At 41.2% G+C, this 19,041-nt stretch overlaps 1 protein-coding gene across 2 annotated transcripts in view; it reads right to left on the bottom strand.

The window, feature by feature from the left end:
* The window catches only part of unc5cb (unc-5 netrin receptor Cb), a 139,067-nt gene extending 123,299 nt beyond the window's left edge, over positions 1-15,768 (bottom strand). For both annotated transcript variants that reach the window (XM_058412370.1, XM_058412371.1), the window contains exon 1: positions 15,143-15,768. In XM_058412370.1, the coding sequence (XP_058268353.1) occupies positions 15,143-15,296 (154 nt within the window). In that variant the 5' untranslated portion in view covers positions 15,297-15,768. The remainder of the gene's footprint in view (positions 1-15,142) is intronic.
* Between the last annotated feature and the right edge of the window lie 3,273 nt (positions 15,769-19,041).

The raw sequence follows: 19,041 nt of genomic DNA, 5'->3' as shown, positions 1-19,041 counted from the left end.
TGGTCCAACAGAAGGAACAACAATTCAGGGGTTTGATTCAGAGCTTTTGTTCAGCTTTTAATGCATAAATGATAAATAAATATTTTAATCCACCACTGGTGTGTTTTAGGTTGATACCATGATAGGCATTTTTACACCACGTTGTCACACTAAAAAATTTCAAAGTGTAAAAACGCATCTAGTCCCAAGTGAAAACAAGCCAGGAACAAAGCTTAAATAGGCTCATTGAAAAGCAACATGTTTCCTGAATGCTGTAATCCAAGAGCAATAGTGATGAAGGTCTCTAGCCCTTCTCTCCCAACGGAAGAATGTCTTGAGTGTATTCAGGCATTTAATTACAAAATTGGGACACGGGTCAGACTGAAGCTCTACATTTTCCTCCCTTGGCATTCACCTGCATCAAATTAGGAGGATAAGAACGACTGAGACACGGAAATGAAACTGTTTACTCAAGAGTCTTTCATTAGTAAATCAATGCTCTAATCAAAGTTCCCGTGAGGTGGTGACAGGATATCCCAGCTAAATGGCTGTAGAACACTTTAATCCATCAGAGAGAAAACGACAGCAACACAGAAATGAAATCAAGTATTCAGATATAATGTTGTATATTTAAACTTGAACAATATTAACATATAAAAATTAACATTTTAACATTTTTAAAAATTAATAGATAAATAAATAAATTAGAAAAATAAACTAATTACAGAAATCTATTCATGTTGACAATAGTTTTAGAACTATTTGTTTTAGTTCTTAAAGTTTGAATTAAACCAAGACAAAAAGGATAATAATAATAATAATAATAATAATAATTATTATTATTATTATAAATATACAAATAAAAATATAATTATAAATATATATAAACACACCCCACTTGGATATAGTGATGTGATGGTATGTAACGCTTAAATTTTTACTTACAAAAACTTTCAAAACTCAAACCTATTCGTATTTATTCATTTAGGTTCATCATAAGAGAACATAGTAAAAGCACACTGATATTAGAACATGCAAGTCTCTGACATTTCTTTCTTTTACATAAAAAGATCAAGGATTTATTTTTTATGGAACTGAAAGGATTATGTGGTCGATCCAAAAAACTCGTCAGCCAAGTATATGTACTGCAGCTGCTTTAATTCCACATGGCACCACAGCTAGGCTTTTCTACCAACCTGTGTGAAATTAGTCATAAGGAGTAGCAGGATGAGATTTAGCAAATGCTAATGAGCTTAATTAGGCAACCGAGTTATCCGTCTCAGAGATTTCAGAAACCAAACGGTGGCGGCTTGGCAAGGGCTTTTCAACCGGATTACTGGAGACTAATGTCACCCAAACACTTCAGCAAAAACAAACAGCTCTTTGAAGGCGATGGGTGCCGAGACTGTGGACGGGGCGGAGAATTCCGACAGCTGAGAGGCGGGGGGTCTGGTAAGTAGGAGGTGGGGTATTAGGAAGCGGGTGGGCTGGGGGTGGGAGGGGAGCTTTGGGGATGGTTCTGGCCACCTCTGCTGACCTGACTGAGAGAACAGGGCTGCTAACAGTGTGAATGTGGAGGATTAATGTCTCACTGGGCAGATCTGTCCAAAGATTTTCTTCCTTTCTCTCACTGAGGGATTATCTGTCAAAGCTTGGCTTAATCACCAAACTTCATGTCCTTCACTCAATTTTTTTATTTGTTGTTTTTTTTTTCTCTTTGGACGAGAAACTGCTTTCTCTCTTAAATGTCTTTCTCCATTGCAACACTTTATTCAGGGTTTTTTTTCGTATGGTTGATATGGTTGATTTTTTAATTGCTGAACACTGAGGCCAGGAGGGCATTTCCTATTAAGACATTTATCTCTGTTAATAGTTCATAAATTATTGTAAAAATCTGTCTGGGTATTGTTAAAATAATTTAAGCGCTAACCAAAAGCTTTTTCTGAGGTAAGTTTAGCCAATGACAAAACAACCTTCTCTCTTTCTGTATGTCTGTCTGGCTGAGTGAGTGAATGAGCGAGTGAGATGGTTGACTGACCCCACACTTCCGCAATCCCTCCCCACAAGCATATCTGATCACCCCCGCCCTACACCCGTTGCCCTGATCTCTGACAAATCCGGCCCCGGGGAGCTTCCCAGACACAGATACCCCTGTCTGCTGTAATTGATCACTGGTCGTCAGCTGGCAGGTAGACCAACTGCACTCTCTGGGAAAGAAAAGGCTGGGAAGATAATAATTTAAGTGACTTTGTGGAGGTCAGGGGAGCAGGCATAGAGGTCGCATGGGAGTTTGCATGTAGGGCACGCTTGTTTGCTTTGCTATGTCAGGGCCACAGAGTCGCAGCCATTTGTCCTTTCAGACTGCAGCAAAATAATCCAGTTGCCTTTGTGCTTCTGCTATAGAGGACACTTTAAAAAATAATAATAAAGAAAAACGCCTTTGTACTGCAAGTTCTTTTCCAGTACTGGCAGATATTTTGCTCTCCAACTTCGCTATTGCCCATCATTATAAATCAGACAGTTAGAAAGTATTAAATTTTAAAAACCCGCTCTTTGGATTCCCATTGACGTCTCCATTAAAGAGGCCAGAACTGATGACTGCGGATGGCAATGCAACATTCATTCTCCGTCCTACTTGAACCCCAAATGCCTTCTAAATCAGTGCCGTTATGATAAATGACATGCTCTTGACATTAGCAGAAGAAAAAACCCAGAAGTGGGGGGAAGGAGGAGAAACATTTACACATCCAGAAACCATATCCCCCAAACTGCCTTGCAGTCTGGAAAAAGTCGAGGGTCTGTAATGTGTAAGCAGATCCTCACTCAAGCCACGCATCTCCCTGCAGAATGCACAGGGAGCATGATGAAAGACGAGCCCCAGCAATCTACTGATTACAATGAGATGTAGCATACCCCCCAGCCAGACTCTATCAACCCTGTTAAACAGCCTCCTCTCTTCATATCTAGCTGCATGTGAAATGATAGAGATACGCAAACAACTTCTTATGCACGTCTAAGTGCACGTGAGAGCCGCAAGGTATATTTAGTATAGTTTCAGAGTCATTTCCTGAGTGAAGGAAAAAAAATCAGCCTTTCATGGGCTTCTCTTATCAAGAAGAGAAAATGTGAAGAACACACAAAGGGGAAAAACCTTATAAACGTGGTGTGATCTAGAGAGAACGCTCTTGATGCCAGAATAAAGACAGATAGTAGGCGAAAGAACATGAGCAGCTGGAGGAAAGGAAAGAAAGAATAAGAAGAAAAAAACAAAGCTAAGGAAAGCAGGCCATGTTGTTGGGTGGGGAATCACAAAAGGAATGAAAAATGGTGGTGAGCGGAAAGATGCTGATTAGTGCAAGGCTTCCCAGAATGATCTCCGCAGCTCCTCCTTAGAAAAGCTGCTGCGCTAAAGCTTTGGGGGCGAGCTTCTGGCCCTCATTCCCTTCCTCGATCAGTCCCCTAATCAGAGCCTTGGGGCCTGCAGAGGGCTATGATTAACAACAGCCAAGACAGTGTAAGTCCTTAATAGTTACAGCCTCGGAGTACTGTAATGCAATTACAGGAGCTGTGGAGAAACAGCTAATGTGCATGCAACTAGCTGGGGCGATATAGATCAGGTATTGAGTCGGGCTGTTTTTAATTCACTTTCCAGCACACAAACAGAGAGCATTAGTTAGATTAGATGGGGCAAGACGGGGAGGGGAAAAAGGAGAGGTGGAGGCACCCGCAGAGGGCAAGTGGATTTGTTTAACATGGCCTGTCAATTACCATCCAAAACCTTTTGCTGAACGGTTATTTATCTTTAAAGGGCGAAGAAGAAAAAAAGATGAGACAAAGCAAGGCCTGAATGAGATTAATAAAGGGAAAATGGCATTGACTGCCACGATTCTCATGCAGACCCACGCCGCACTAGGACCAGAAGCAAGGCTTCTGGCTCGGGACCGTCTAGATGATGTATTAAGGCCGGGGTCGCCTTAATTCGTCCTCCTCTCACCTAATGTATAGTGATCTGAGAAGAATAGTGGGGCTTTCAGGCAAAATTTACCCTAGGCAAATAATCCAAGACCAGCCTTACTTACTGGAACATCGATGGAGCAGGAAAAAAATATATATGAAGTGTGATATAGTCTGGAGAAAAAAATGACCAGTCACAGCCCAATGAAACCTGATCCTTTTTTTTTTTTTTTTTTTTTTTAGCAAACAGATGTATGATGTGAAGATCCGAGACAGAGAGAGAGAGAGAGAGAGAGAGAGACACTAAGTAAAACTGGTGCTAAATTCAAAGCACTTGCTGCATAAGTGCAAACGGAAGATGCCGAAATCTGCATATGGCCTACATTCCTGTCTCATGCTCAAAAGAAACTGTTTTGCAGAGGAAAACATAATCCACAGTCATTATTGCATATAAGGGACGCTTTGAATAACTAGCCACACCACAGTGAGTCCAAATCAATTACCGACATTTTACTACTAAGCTGAAAAGTTTCACCTCATGGGACGCAGGCATTTCGCTAAAATCTGCAGCGCATGGTGCTAGTTAGCAAATCATTATCAGCCTCATCTCCAGCATATCTCGGCAAAGAAACAGGAACGGCAATTTTATCCCACAGTCGCTCAGGCAAAAAAGCTCTTTCTTTTTCTCCAGAGGCTAAGCGCAAAAGAAAATTGGGCTACTGTTTGTGCATAAAAGCAAGGCCATCAACCCACACATGTAATCATAACAATATGGCAAAGAAATGCAAGCACAACGGTATACAGTTTCGGGAAGCAAAATTGTTCTTGTCGTTTGCAGATTACAGGACTGAATGTAATTTTCATAAAACCGGAGACCACTTTTGGAACAAAGGGCATGGAGTTGTTCCAAGCTGCTAGAGCTTTTTGAGGATATTATTTCAGAATAAGTGCGGAAAAATCTGCTTTGTCTGTCGGTGAGATTTCCAGAAAGATTAAAAAAAAAAAAAAACTAACAGAAAAAGTGGCAGGAAGAGACAGAGTGAGGAGATGAGATGCGACATTGCCTTAGGAATTAGAAAGATTGTATAACTGCGTATAGTGATTCGTCAGTACATAGACTTTCTTCTTTTTTTCAGGGAGCTGTGATTGGATTCTGTATAATGAGGCTTTTCCTTATATAACAGAAACAGCCAATATCATTCAAATTATGTCAAATCTAACCTATGTCAAAAATGACATGTCAAAGTCCAACAAACCTTTGTGGAGGAGTGAACAAATGACCCATGTTAGTTAATAGTTACTGTTGAGCATATATGTGCATTCCAGACAGTGTCTGATTGAACGAACATAGAATGAGCTATGTTGTCATTGTTTTGAATATACCCTGGCTTATCTGATGTCTCTAGACCCTCTAAAGCATCCCAGGTGAATATCTACGTGACTAGCTGTGACTACTAAGAACTTTTTTTTTTGCTGAATTTCATCCACATTGTACGTTCTCTAGGTTTGATAGCTTGTACAATGTTCCCGAAAATTAACCCTGCGTCCTGTCAAGTGCTTCTAAAAGCAAATAGAAGAACCTGAGGAAAAGGTCTGGGCCTTAAAATGTAAATAGTTATGCCCATATTTCATGAGTCCATGTCCCTGAAATCCAATCATTGTGGAAACAACTGCCAGAATGACAAATCGTGGCAAGGACCGCAACAGTCGGCCCCTTGTATTACAATCTCCCCAAAAGCAGCACAAAAGAGATCAGATTTCCATACAAAATCATTTGCACATGACAGGAGGAGAGAAAAGAAACGTTACATTTGCCACTAGTGAATACATGCTTGCATATGCTGACTGAGCTAACCTCATTTTTGCTTCTTTTTTTTTTTTTTTTCTTTTTTTTTTAGACTTAAAGGTTCTTTTGAGGGAAACACACCAGAGCACCAGAAACAAAGTGGTCCACAATAGCTGTGGTTAATGTGTCTGAATCTGTGCTTTCTTTACAGGGATTATGGGTAAGGCACAAGCGTCTGTGCTATCGCTATCGTTCCCTTCCTCTGTTCCTCTTCATCCCCCTTCCCATCCTCCCCCTCCTTCGACAATGATGAGCCAAAGTGGTGCTTCTGCTGGCGAGGCTCGTCAGTGCTGGAGCGAGTCTGCACAATAAACCGCCGCAATAACTCTGATAAAACACGAAATGCAACGGAAAGAGCAGAACTTTCAGCGCTTTATTGGAACAACAAACACGGCGAGATTTACAGATGCCCTTTCTCACAAATGAGAGGCATAAGAGAGGTCTGTAGAGCCTGAATTTATGCGCGAGGCTACTGAAAGCAAGCGTTCATGACTTGTAATTCAAATCTGACAACTCCTTGGGAGGAAGGCCCCTACCACAGGTCCAGCCTGCGAACGGAGCTCTGCTCTCGAGCCAAAAAGCAACAGCCCTCTTGCTTGGGATCTGTGGGTTTCCTCGGCTGTATGTGAATCATTTGTTCGCAGTGAAAGAACGGCAAGGGGCATGTTTAAAGCTCTGCATAATGGCATATCAGTTTACATCAGCTAGCGGACAGCATGGGTTCCGCCTCACATGGTCAACTTTATGACCCCTGACTGTAAAAGACTGCGTTTCTGAAGAAAAAAATGTGAGTTAATATTAAATGGAAAGACGTGCATGTGTGGCAAATAGAAAGCACTTCAGGGAGGTAGAAGCTATTGCACACAAGATTGCAGATGGTTGCTTGCTATTCTGAGAAAAAAAAAAAAAGAGTTCGCTATCTGTCCCCGTCCAGCCGACTGCAGACTGCTGACTCTCAACTTTACACAGGGCTCAACATATCCATTAGATTACTACTTTAGTACAGGATTTATTATTTATCCACTTCCCTTATGTTTGGAGGTCCTTCCTAGGGCTGGTAAACTACCGCTGTTTAGAGAGAGATCTGCTCTTCATATCCTCTTGGATTCTTCTCCTTCTACTAATTTCCTTTGAGCCGTAATCAAAGGACGGGGACAGTTTTTTTTTCCTGGCCGGGGTTTGGATTTAATGTTACCTCCAGCAGCAGCTGAAGGTCAGAATTAACAACGTCCCTGTCACTGTAAACTGTCCTTGTTATGCTCGGGCTGTGATTAACAGTGGTTAACTCTCTCGATGAAGGCTTTGCGTCAACGGGCTTGTCATTTGTGCTCGCTCCCCCGGGCCCTTTATGGGGCGAGTGCGATTGCAGGATTGAACTGATAAGCATATATCTCCGGGTATGGATTGTGGCAGGTCACGCAGAAAGCCTTCATTAGGGAAAGACGCAGTAGCTAGCGCACTACTGTCGGCCAGGCGTCTGTAAAATTAGCCCCAGCGAGCGTGGCCCAGTTAAGCACTTCCCAGCTCCTCAGGCCCTAGAGACCAAAACCGTAGAGATGTGGCTGTGCTTAAATGTGCTGAGTACAGCCTCAGCAAACATGCTACTAACATCACATGCAGGAAACGCAAACACACAAAAATGCCACCACAGCAAAAGATAATGCCTGGTTTGAAAAAAGAAAGGGCAGCATTTCAGACCCTGGATGAACATATGTGGGAGGAAAAAAAACGAGGGAATTTCAGCGAAATATAAAAAGCAAATTAGGGAGTCGCAGTGTAAAAGCAGAAACGTAAACACATGGCTCTCCAGACTCTCATTTAGAATTCCCATTTGAAACGGCAGAAATGAGACGCAGGGACGATGTGAGAAAACATGAATTAAGAATTAAAGGAACTTCAGCATACACGCTCTTCACGAGCTTTTTCACATCTTCTCTGCACTTTTGCATGCACAAAACTGATCACACAACGTGCCTCTAATTTAGCACCTCATTTAGCAGACGGGTGGGGAATCGGAAAAAAAACGGTTACATTGACACACATTTAGTGAAGTCTTCTACTAATGGCCTGAACTGCAGACAGATTAAGGATCTGCTGCTGTACATAAAGCAAGAACGAGATTTATGAACGGAATTATAAAAATCGATCCTGGATGAATCCTAAATCTTTATCCGGGCTGGAATTGTTTCTCATTGTGAAGTAAATGGGCACCAGGACACGAGAGCAGAGCTTTATCTCCGGCTGAGAAGTGACACAGTCCAGATGCAGTCTTTAGATTAGATGAAGAAGCCTGAGCGGAACCTCGGTGTAACCTCCACGACACACACGCGCACATCTCATGGGAGGCCTGTTAAACATTAGAGCCTCTCTCCTCATTTACCTCGCCCCAAAAGTTAACCGAGCATTTCCCCCCAAACGGCTTTGACATTCCCCATAAAGCACCTGCTGGCAGTAATAAGAGGCCCGAGGTTCTACGCAGTACACAGAGTACAATCAGCCCAAACAGGCCCGCCCCCCCAAGGCAGGGTTGCTCTAATTACACGACATTATCCGACAGAGACTAACACGTAAAAGGCCCCGACTCACAATCGCCATTCTACAGCACTGACTTTAGGGTCCGGCCCTTAGGGGCACCAACATTGTCCTCTTATCATCACAGACCTGTACGCTGCCCTTAATGGAAAGCAGAACTTAGACGAGGGGTAGGGGGGAACCTCAAAGTAGTGGAACAAATGTATGTTCTTTATTTAAGCCCCATAAAAACAGGAAAGCGCAAACATTTATCTGTGCTATGCTTTCATCTTCCGTCAGCGGGGCTGAAGAATAACAGAGACGGGGGGCAGGGAGGAGGGGACACACCCTGATAAACTGGAGATAGGAAACTTCTCGGGTTCCAAGCCGGCCGTTTGAACTTACTAGAAGGGAAACAGCCATTTATATTTGTTACAGGTCACATCTTTTACTTCAGTGTAATCACGAGTCTTCATGCATTTGAAGCTACATGCTAAACACTTCTATAAATATAAACATGCTACATACAGCTCATATTCCTCCCACTTTGCGAATGCTTTTGACTGTTTGAATGGTCTCCAGTGAATTAGCTCATTGTAATAAGGTCTTACTTAATGAGCTTTAGGGACTGGTTTCAGCATGTGAGCATTTTAAGCTACATGACTGACCATTCAGCTACTTGAAAGTGAAGTTATACCACTGTATAAACATATTATTTATTTATTTTAGTTAAATAGTCCTGAGTGCCCTTGCTGTCCTGTTTTGATTTTATAGATATCATTTTATAATTATCTTTAGGGTCTGGTATTAGCATGTTAGCAATCCTAGCATTTTAAGCTACATGACAAGCCATTCAGCTGCTTAAAAAGCAAAGTTAGATATCACGCTGCAGTCTCACCTAATACTTATTAAGGAAAATGGTCAAAAGTGTCTTTGTTGCCTTGGCTTTCTTTGTAATGAGGTTTTAAGCATAGGTTTTTAGAAATTTAGCATTGTGAGAATTTTTAAGCAACATTATTAGGAATTGGGAAAAAAAAGACTATACTTTAAGGAATTCCTGTAAATTGAGCATATAAAAACATGTTTCTACACCATGTCTTTGTGTGTTTTGTGCATCTGAAACTTGATTTGATTGAAGTGAAATGCATCATATTGTAGCAGATTCATTGTAGCACCAAATATCAAATTGTTGCCGTATGAATCTAAATCGTATCGTGGAGAAGTCTGAGGTTTACTCCTTTAATCAGTATGCAGCATGAAGCTAGACAATAAGGTTCAATTTAGGCAGCACTCAAGTGCAACTCATTAGTTAAAAAAAACAAACATTAATAGCCTATACTTACTGCAAATCCTCTTAGTAAAAGATACTGATCTAAATGAAATTGACGCCCCACCAAAGCGGCTGAAGGGCACGTCAGGTGTCTGCGAGAGGGGGCCAGTGACGCGTGTTATCTCTGTGCATTAAGCAGGTTTGGGACAGTTCACTGAGGTGGGCTGAAGAACAAATTGCTTTTAACACCACTCTGTGCCACTCACTCATGCAATCCCTGTAGACATCTTCAAAAAATAGTGTAGCGAGAGTGCCATCAGAGGAGAAGAAGGACAGAATAAAAGCATAGCACATGTTTTTGTGGCACTTCAGGGCTTCAACAAAGCAGTATGCAGCATGCTCTTAACCCTGTTCACCCCGCTTCTTATTAGTTATCAAGCCGCAATATTAATGTACGGTACATGCAGGTCGATCTTTGTTGCTTATTTGAAAATGAAGCTATCGCATCATTTCCTGTCTAATTCACCTCAGCACAGAAAGCTTCAAAATCAAAACAGCTTCAAAGCAAATGATAAAGACACTCCTGTTATTACAGAGACATCAATATCAATACAAGAGAAGGATGATGGTATCAACGAGAGTGGTTATTAAAAATGAGGCAAGGTGCCACAGTGTTCACACACAAAGGTGTTCATAATTGTGAACTTTTCACTTCAGCCTCTATAGACTCTCTGTTTTAGATGCTACTTACAAAATATCAGCATTTGTACAGTAAGCTTGCTCACAAACGTTAGCAAAAGATAAAATTTCATTTAATGTTTTTTTAATATTATTGTTTTAATAAAACATTAATATTTATTTATTAACTTTTTATATATTTTTGTAATTTTATGTCATAATAAATAGATAGATCACCAGACCCTGCACACACTCATGCTCGTATCTGTCTGTAAAAATAAATGGTTGTTGCCTCAGTGGACCAACTGGTCCGCACAACAACCTGGCACAGGTTTTACGCTGGATGCCCTTCCTGACACAACCCTCCCATTTTTATCCGGGCTTGGGACCAGCACTGCATCCAGGCGCTGGGGTTTGGGCACTGGCTGGGACTCGAACCTGGGCCATCCGCAAGGTAGGCCAGAAACCTACCACTGAGCCACCAGTGCCCACTCTGTAAAAACAAATAGTAGTGACACATTTTATATATAGCGATATTTGTGGTCGCCTTCTGAGGAAAAACTGTCAAGTGAATGAGCGGGTCTGTCTACAAACGAGGAACCTTGTCACTCTTCTCTTTGGCCTCAAAAAGAGGCCTCTTAACTGCTAATACCTCTCCCATCTCTCTCCACTTCCTGGACACAATTACCCTCTTCACACAGAGTAAAGACCATCAATTACCTTCCTCTGATCCGTGTCTATAATTGGGCAGCGAGGATCCTCGCTGAAGCTAAAGATCCTGCATAAACCAACAAAGAGCCGTTTGGGTTTGGATTTCACCCTGAGAGCCAGTCAGACTACGAGATTCTGCGCAATCATAACACAGGTGTGTTACACAGGGCTGTTTCGTGTAGCGTCATTCTCTTTTATGGAAAAAAAGAAAGTGCCATGCTTGAACTTTGGCGTGTATGAATGAAGACAGAGGAGTCATTACGGAGAGAGGTATTGGCAGTGTTGACAGACAGGTCAGTCACTTCTGCACTGGAATTCGTGTGGAGTGTTGGTACTTGTGCCGGCCTCCGCTAATGGACTGCTAATAGGACTGAAGGCTTGCACTTTGATGCCTTCCCTGTAGTTACGCCAGTGACAGTGGGTGATTAATTGCACTCGGTCCTTCTCTCAGCTTCAATTTTTTTTTCCCTTCCTCAACAAAGACCCGATGTAAAGGAGGAGGTGGCTGTCACCGCGTTTGCCTTTGGCTGGCTAACCTACCTGCACAGCTGGATGGGGAAACAGCTAGTTTCTTGCATCGGGTAATACATCTCGAGTCCTTGTGTGACGTCAGGACAGAGTTGCAAGCTCAGCAAGCTACTTTTCACAGTAATTATCACTGAAAAAAAAAAACTCCTCAGCATGGGAACTAGCAAGCTGCACTCACACTCACGGAGGGAGGCAGAGTGAGAGAGAAGAGCAAGCTCTGAAATTTCTGATGACGACACTTCCTTCTTTGTGGCGTCTGTGGACTCCTAACCCTGTGAATTAAAACGGTCCTACATCATGCCATCCTCAGGGAATTACCTACACTAGGTCATTGCGTGATGGTCTTCTCTGTGCACAATGCTGCCTTTGTGCGATGGCTGTAACCTTAGCAGTGCCCTAGAGACGCCAGCATTCTGCAGTAAGGGAAGTAGCTGGAGTAATAACATGATATCAATAACATTCCTGCTTACTTGGATGTTCTTACACTTAGTGTGTGTTATACTGTGTGTGTCCCCTTGCAGTGGGAATATTTTTGTTGCAATCAGGCTCCGTAAACATAGCATAGAGGATAAACCTACAAAAAAGTGAAAGAAGGAAAAGAGGAGTGGAAAAAGTGAACTCATGCTATGACCAACTCGGCAGACTCTGTGGCTTTCGACTTGGGTTCGGTTTTCTGCGGTCAATATGAGCTCCGAGGACAAACAAGGAGCCCTTGTCTGCAACGGTGCATGCACGTTGCAATTTTTCCTGACGTTTCTCAAAGGTTATATAGGAGTGATAGAAAGAAGCAGATCTGTCCAGAAGGCACAGCTTCAGTGTCAGAGTGGGCCAGAATACAGTTTACACATGAAGAAACATTTACACACATTTGGCATCTTCAGATTTCATGAGTGAGCTACATATTCAAACAGTCAGACAGACTAACTATGACCCTAGATCCTCACATCATTGCAGCTAAGTGCCAAAGAAACCACCAGGCATTTCCATGAAGGATTCTGAGAACTAGATTGGAAATGTATTTCACTCTACCTGACTCCTTCTACCTTCTGACATAGCGTTCATTTCAATTCAGACCTTTCTGCCTGAGATGTCAGTTATTTCACTATACTTCTAGGTCCAGCCTGGCTTGCTTACTCTCTCTCTCTCTCTCTATTGCTATATCTCACCGCTCTCTCCACAGCAAGCTGAAACCCCGTTGTCAGGAGAGCTCAGAGACAATCTGGGATTGAGCACTTCAATTTCGGAGCCACTGTAAACTGGATTCAGTATACTTGATTAAAACAAGTGTATGGCTAGTGAAAAATTAGAGGCATGATGGAAAAACTTGAGGAGCAGAAAGGGTGGAAAAAAGAGCATGGTGAGTTAGGAGAGCAGAGAGATGTTCAGGAATTTAAACGATTCTTTAAATAGCTAAATCTGGATAGTGCTGCAAAGACATCATGAGTGATTTGGGATTTGGGAATACGCACAGCTTTTTGGTTTAAAAAAAAAACACTGGAAAAAAAGCCATGTGGCTCATTAATTAGGTGCAAACGATGTTTTCTGTGAATATTGACTTCTTAATGGACATGAAGCAACCTGGTTCATGTTTCCCTTTGTAGTCAATGCCACTGGGTCTGGAATGGAGGGATTATGTCATCCTGCAGTGTCCTTCAGAAACCGGAGCTGGATAGCCTTCTTCCTTCCCATGTTACGCATTAACCATGCAAACCTTCTGGAAGAAGCTCACTTTTCCTCACAAATATTATCCATCCTATCCTAGTGATGGTCTATTAATGGTCTGTGCTCAGTGCTTATTCATTTTCATATTCAATTTCAAATACATTGTTGAGTTTTGGAGGATGAAATGTAATTCAACAGGACAACAGAAGCATTGTGAAAATGTAAGCCCCCGCCACCCCAACCCCACTTGGTTGTCCTGGATTTGGTCAGCCATAATTGCATTCCCTTTGTGATTGTCATAACTACAAGATCAGCAGAAGTCGGCCACCTGCGCAGAGCAAAAAAAATACACATCAGACCTATCTGTGAGCTCCACTCTGGGAGAGTTTAAGCCTCTGTCAAACATTTGCCAAAGTGGAGATTTAGCAAACTGGCTTTTAATGGAAAGAGATGGTCTTTACATTGTCTCGACCACATCAACAAGACGACTGAAACTGTTTACCTAGATAACCATCAACTCTGCCCCTTAAACCTGAGGCCTCTGCAGCTTCTCCTTTAAATGGCAAAAGAATGAAGACGTTAAGGTTTCATGTCTTAACGTGACATCTGGAACATTCCAAGGCATAGAAACTTGACTCAGGAGCACAAAAAAGACAAAATGTAAAACCCTGTTGAGCATGATGGGGATGGTGAAACTTAAATACAATACAAATACAAGCTCAGAGGTTTGAGTGATGTGATTGCATTTCCAGCACTAAACAACAACAACAAAAAAAAAAACCAACCACAAGTTTAATTCTGAATTATTGATGAGAACAGGTAGAGAAAAAGCAAAGTGAGCGAACACAACATTGCCTGAGACCTGAATAGGAATTTGATCCATTAAGACATAATTGCTTTAAATAATATATATCCAGACATAAATAACAAGCAGTTTTATAAAGCGTAGAACATCTGTAGTAAGAGGGGTTTAAATCTCAGCCTTCCATCGCTGTTGAATATCTAACTGTCTCAATAATGAGACATTATTTTCTTCATGGACCGTACAGTGTCTTTTAGGTTTGCCCACAAAGCCTTGTGTATCTGTGTGTGTGTGAGAGAGAGAGAGAGAGAGACCTTAAATTTAATACACATCGGTGAAAACATGTTAAATCTTAGATTTAACTCAATGAACTGTTCAGCTACTACACTTTCCGCTTCACAGCTCAAATACAGAATATATAATACAGAAATAATTAAGTCTGAGTAGCGCAGGAATTGAAGTTAATGACTCGGAAGCCATCATACGTCAGTAGTGTTTATTTCCCTGCTTTATTCAAAAGTTTTGTTTTTTAAAAAAAACCCAGAAATGTCAAGCATGAAGCATAAGTACAGTCTTTACCAGTACAGAAATTATTTGTATCTGCTGGATGTATAAGTGAAAAAATGCATACTGAGGTCTCAGAACAATAGCAAAAGCAATGAGGAGCACCCCTGGGTTCATTTCTATGACACATAGGTTACAACAGCAGCAGCAATAATAATAATAATAATAATAATAATAATAATAATAATAAAGATAATAATTGTTTGTAGATAATAACTGATTGTCACCACAGATTTTTAAAGGGTTTTTAGTTTCCTTCTCCGAGTGCATAATCTCCTAACTGTAAGTGGTTTCTTTTTTTTTCCATTTTAACCAAATATTGTTCTTTTAGCACTTCATTTCATTTTATATACTGTGTATATATATGTGTTTGTGTGTGTGTATGTATGCATCCGGATTTTTTGTTTGTTGCAAGTGCGTTAGAAATAAATACAAAACAAATATCACGCCTTCACCTCAAAATCTTTAACCTGTCTTATGAAACTTGTTTTTGGCGTAATAACGTGAAATCACTCGACATACTTGAAGTTCGCACGCCAGACTTCATTAACGCAGAACGCAGAACGCACGCCGCGCGGTCGCCTGTCATTCCGCACAAGACTACAGCTGCGTTCAGCAGCAAAGCGAAATATCTTACCTTGAGCTCTACTGGTGCTGACGAAGACGGCGAGCAGAAAAATTGTTCTAATGATGTGCTCTAAGAATCCAGTACACCCTCTTTCTCCTTTCGCAGTCTTTTCTCTAGTTTCCCCCATGACAGGACCGGGAGAAATCCGCCGACGGATACGCATCAGGCAGATTGATTTAAGAGTCGCGCGGCGCGTCAGGTCGCTCCGCTTCAACCAAAACTTTAAAATGTGATGAAAATGATAAAGGTGATGCAAATTTGTACGTTTTGCAAACCAAACGTCTGTTGGAACTAAAGTTGTTCTTGTTTGTAAAACACTCTCGGTGAGAGCCTCCTGAGCCAGGCGAAACACGCCGCACCTCAAAACATTAAAAACGCTTCGGCGTAAATATCCTCCCAGACGCGCGTGGGGTTTTTATTTTATTTTTTTTCTTCGTCTGTTCGCTCGATCCGGCAATGCGCAAGAAAAATCAACCGTCCAGCGTCGAGCTCATATTCAATAACAACATTCAAGCACGGCGATGGTCTGACACTGAAGTTCTGCTCTTCATCCGGTTGAACGGTCTCCTTCACCTCCGCGTCAAGCGCGCGCGCCTCGCGTTCTGACCGAGTGCTGGAGCAGCGCGCGCCTCTCCGCCAGCGCCATGCCGCTTCCACCAATCCAAGCGCGCACACACACACACACACACACACACACACACACACACACACACACACACACACACAGTGCGGCTAGGAGAAAACCCGATGCGGATGACACAAAAACGGAGCGGATGATCAACCTGCACATAATCTGTGTAGATCTAGGAGATAATATTAAATTAAACGTCAATTTTTTTACCGCAATATATATATATATATATAGTGTGTGTGAAACGCAGAGCAAAGAAAACAAAAAATGTTTTTTTCCCCAATTAATGATTAATTTTATGATTATGACAGGACTCAGCTTCAACTCAAAGCTCATCCATATCATTGTAGTACATTGTTTTCATGTGTGAGGGGCTAATATTTTCAACAAATTGCTTCATTCATTTATCAGTAAACACCTGGTGCGTCCGGATATGAAGTCTATGGGATCTTTGTACCTTTGTATCATTCATACTATTTGTATCATTTTTTAATTTTTACAGCAGAGGTGTCCGGCACAGAAAATGCTAATAGAAGGCATTACGCCATGTCTAGCCATGCTTGTTTGGATGTTTATTATACCTTTTATTTTCATAGAGTTACCTTCCAGGTGTTCAAGTCTAGAATATAAAACCTCCCTCCACACATCTGCACCCTGCTTGTAACAACTGTTTTCTTGACCCAATTTCTCCAGAACTTTTAACAAAAGTGCCACCGCATTAACTTCATCAAAGGCAGCAGGCAAACAACATTCTTGTTAATATTTCACCTATGAGCCTCATCTATATCACTGAGTAGACTGGAGGAAACATTTCCCACAGGAATCTAATCAGCAAAGCCCCTTTCCCCCATTTAAGTACATTTGAACTGCTTATCGCTACTCTCCTGATATTCATTTAGCTACGCTAATTGCAGAAAACATGCTCTCGGGTCACAAGACAAAATCGATAATTATGGCAGGAAGAGAAGCGCAAGCCTAGATAACCTGAGTATGCAGATCTGTGCTCCCCAGACCTTGGTGCCAGTTGTCTAAAGCCATGATAAGAGGAAGTGTGTCTTGCAATATGGCCTCAATAATCATCCATATCTTTGGGGGGACATGTAACATTTTTATGGTTCAGGAAGGAGGAAATTGCAGAATTGCATAACTAAACATACACATTCCATCTGCTCATGGTAAAACAGTAGGAGCGTAACAGAATAACACTATCTGTACCTGCTTCAAATAGCTGTAGCTTTATTTGGAATGTAAACCCAAGTGAAGTGGAGCAGGTCTAAACCTCATAGTTGTTTTTCTATTTTTTTTTTTTACTTACCTTTACCACTATGTGGTAATTAAAACCCTATACTGCTGATCACACAGTCACTTAGCACAAATAAATGAATGCTGAATTCATATGTCATGTCTTCTAAGGTTCTACAATTTACATACCCTCAAGCCCTATAAGATGCCAAATCAAACCTTCAGTACAAGCTCAGAATCAGATGTCTAAAAGCAATATGAATGTATTTCTAATCCTGCATAGTGTTTTTATATATAATGGATTTGGTGGTAAACCATGTAAGCTAAAAGCCAGAGGTCATCATGGTGGTGCAGTGGGTTGTGTTGCTACCTCATGGCTTGAAGGTTCTGGATTGATTCTGAGCTTGGGTCACTGTCTGCCAAGTGATCTTGTGGCTTTTCCCAAGGTTCTTCAGTTTTCTGTCATCTCACCCAAACAACATGGTGGTGAATTGGCTGTCCATGTGTGCACAGTGGCTACCATGACTGCTACTTACATTAAGAATAATACAGTTTGTCAAAAAAAAGAGGTCCCTGGTTTCCTGAGACACCAGCACTAGTGTTGTGATTGAGAACGATTATGGCAGGCCTGGAATTTGAACTGACAGCTTTCACTAGCGAGATGCTACTCGCAGCGTGTATATAACACATGGTGTTCTCTGTTGCTGAACTCTGTCCTGAAACCAAAATAAGTAGGCTTTGTTGCTGCTTCAGCAATTCCTGATGGATAGCTTCAATGTCAGGCCTATCAAATAGACAAAAATCAAAAGCCACAAAATGAAAGCCACGGCTTGCTATTGTATTATGTATAAGTCACAAGACATGACAGTCTTTGATGCTGGACATGTTCACAGACGACATGCTCTCCTGTTAGACTTTCTACATATTAGCTACTGGAACTCTGCCATGCCCCAGGATCAGAGATCCTCCTTCTGGCTGTGTGACTGTTAACACTGCACTTCCTTTAATCTTTATAAGTGACAACTCCAAAAGCACATTTACACACAAGGCGGCTGTTATCATGGGTGGTCTGCTTGTATAATGCTAGACGTGGCACTATGAGTGCAGAACACATCAGGGTTCTCAGAGGTGGTTTCCATGGTTATGCCATGATATGGCCAAGCTATTCCTTTTAATTAAAACTTCAGCCGTGTGCATATGGGATGTTTGAACTTTTAAAAATGTAGTATATTTCACATTCTGCTGTAAAATCTGTCAGGGAGCTTTCCTAATAACAGTCGCTTTGAGTCATGTAGGTTGCCTTCTGTTCAGTCGGTTAAGAAAGTATTTTTACAAATCTTTTTTTGGTTTAAATTCTGTATCTTTAGGAGGAAAATGTTCTCCTCAGTTAATTCCATTGTAATGCTAGATACATACGGCTAGGTATTATTTAAGCAAGAACTCTTTAGGGTCTTTGTAGGCCAAAACAGTAATCTTTATCCAGAGTTAAGAACTTAAACAAAGTTAAGTAAAGTTAAACAAGTTTGCAAATGAAGTACTTGTTATCTTTATTAAAAACTACAACAAACAAGCACATATGTACAGTAAATTTCTAAAGGTAGTTTTTTTAAATAGTTAATTAATTCAATCATTACAGTACTTTCTGAGTGTACTACTTGTACACAGCTGTCTCATTAAAGCAGCATCATGTAAATTAGAAATAAACGTACATGAGATTTGAGCCATAGCTGAACTCTTCCTTTTTACCTCCTGTTTCTCTAGGTTTGTCCTGTTCACACCTCATGAGCATTGTTGGCACCAGTGTGTAATTTGTTCAAACTTGTTCTTTTGTAATTAGTCTTGTTATATCTTGTTTGTGAGTGTGTGTGTGTTTGGTTAAAATTTGTTTTCTTTTACAACGCATTGGTATTATAAATCTACAGTCTACTCTTCATTACATTTTTTGTTGTGTTTTGGGAAACCCTGTAATTTAACGTGCACTAATATCAAACCTCCTCTGACTCCAAATCAACACAAACCCAAACAAAACACACAA

This window comes from Hemibagrus wyckioides, linkage group LG16 (genome assembly GCF_019097595.1).
Source record: "Hemibagrus wyckioides isolate EC202008001 linkage group LG16, SWU_Hwy_1.0, whole genome shotgun sequence".
In the NCBI taxonomy this organism is placed as follows: Eukaryota; Metazoa; Chordata; class Actinopteri; order Siluriformes; family Bagridae; genus Hemibagrus; species Hemibagrus wyckioides.
This window is presented reverse-complemented; position numbering and strand designations above follow the sequence as displayed.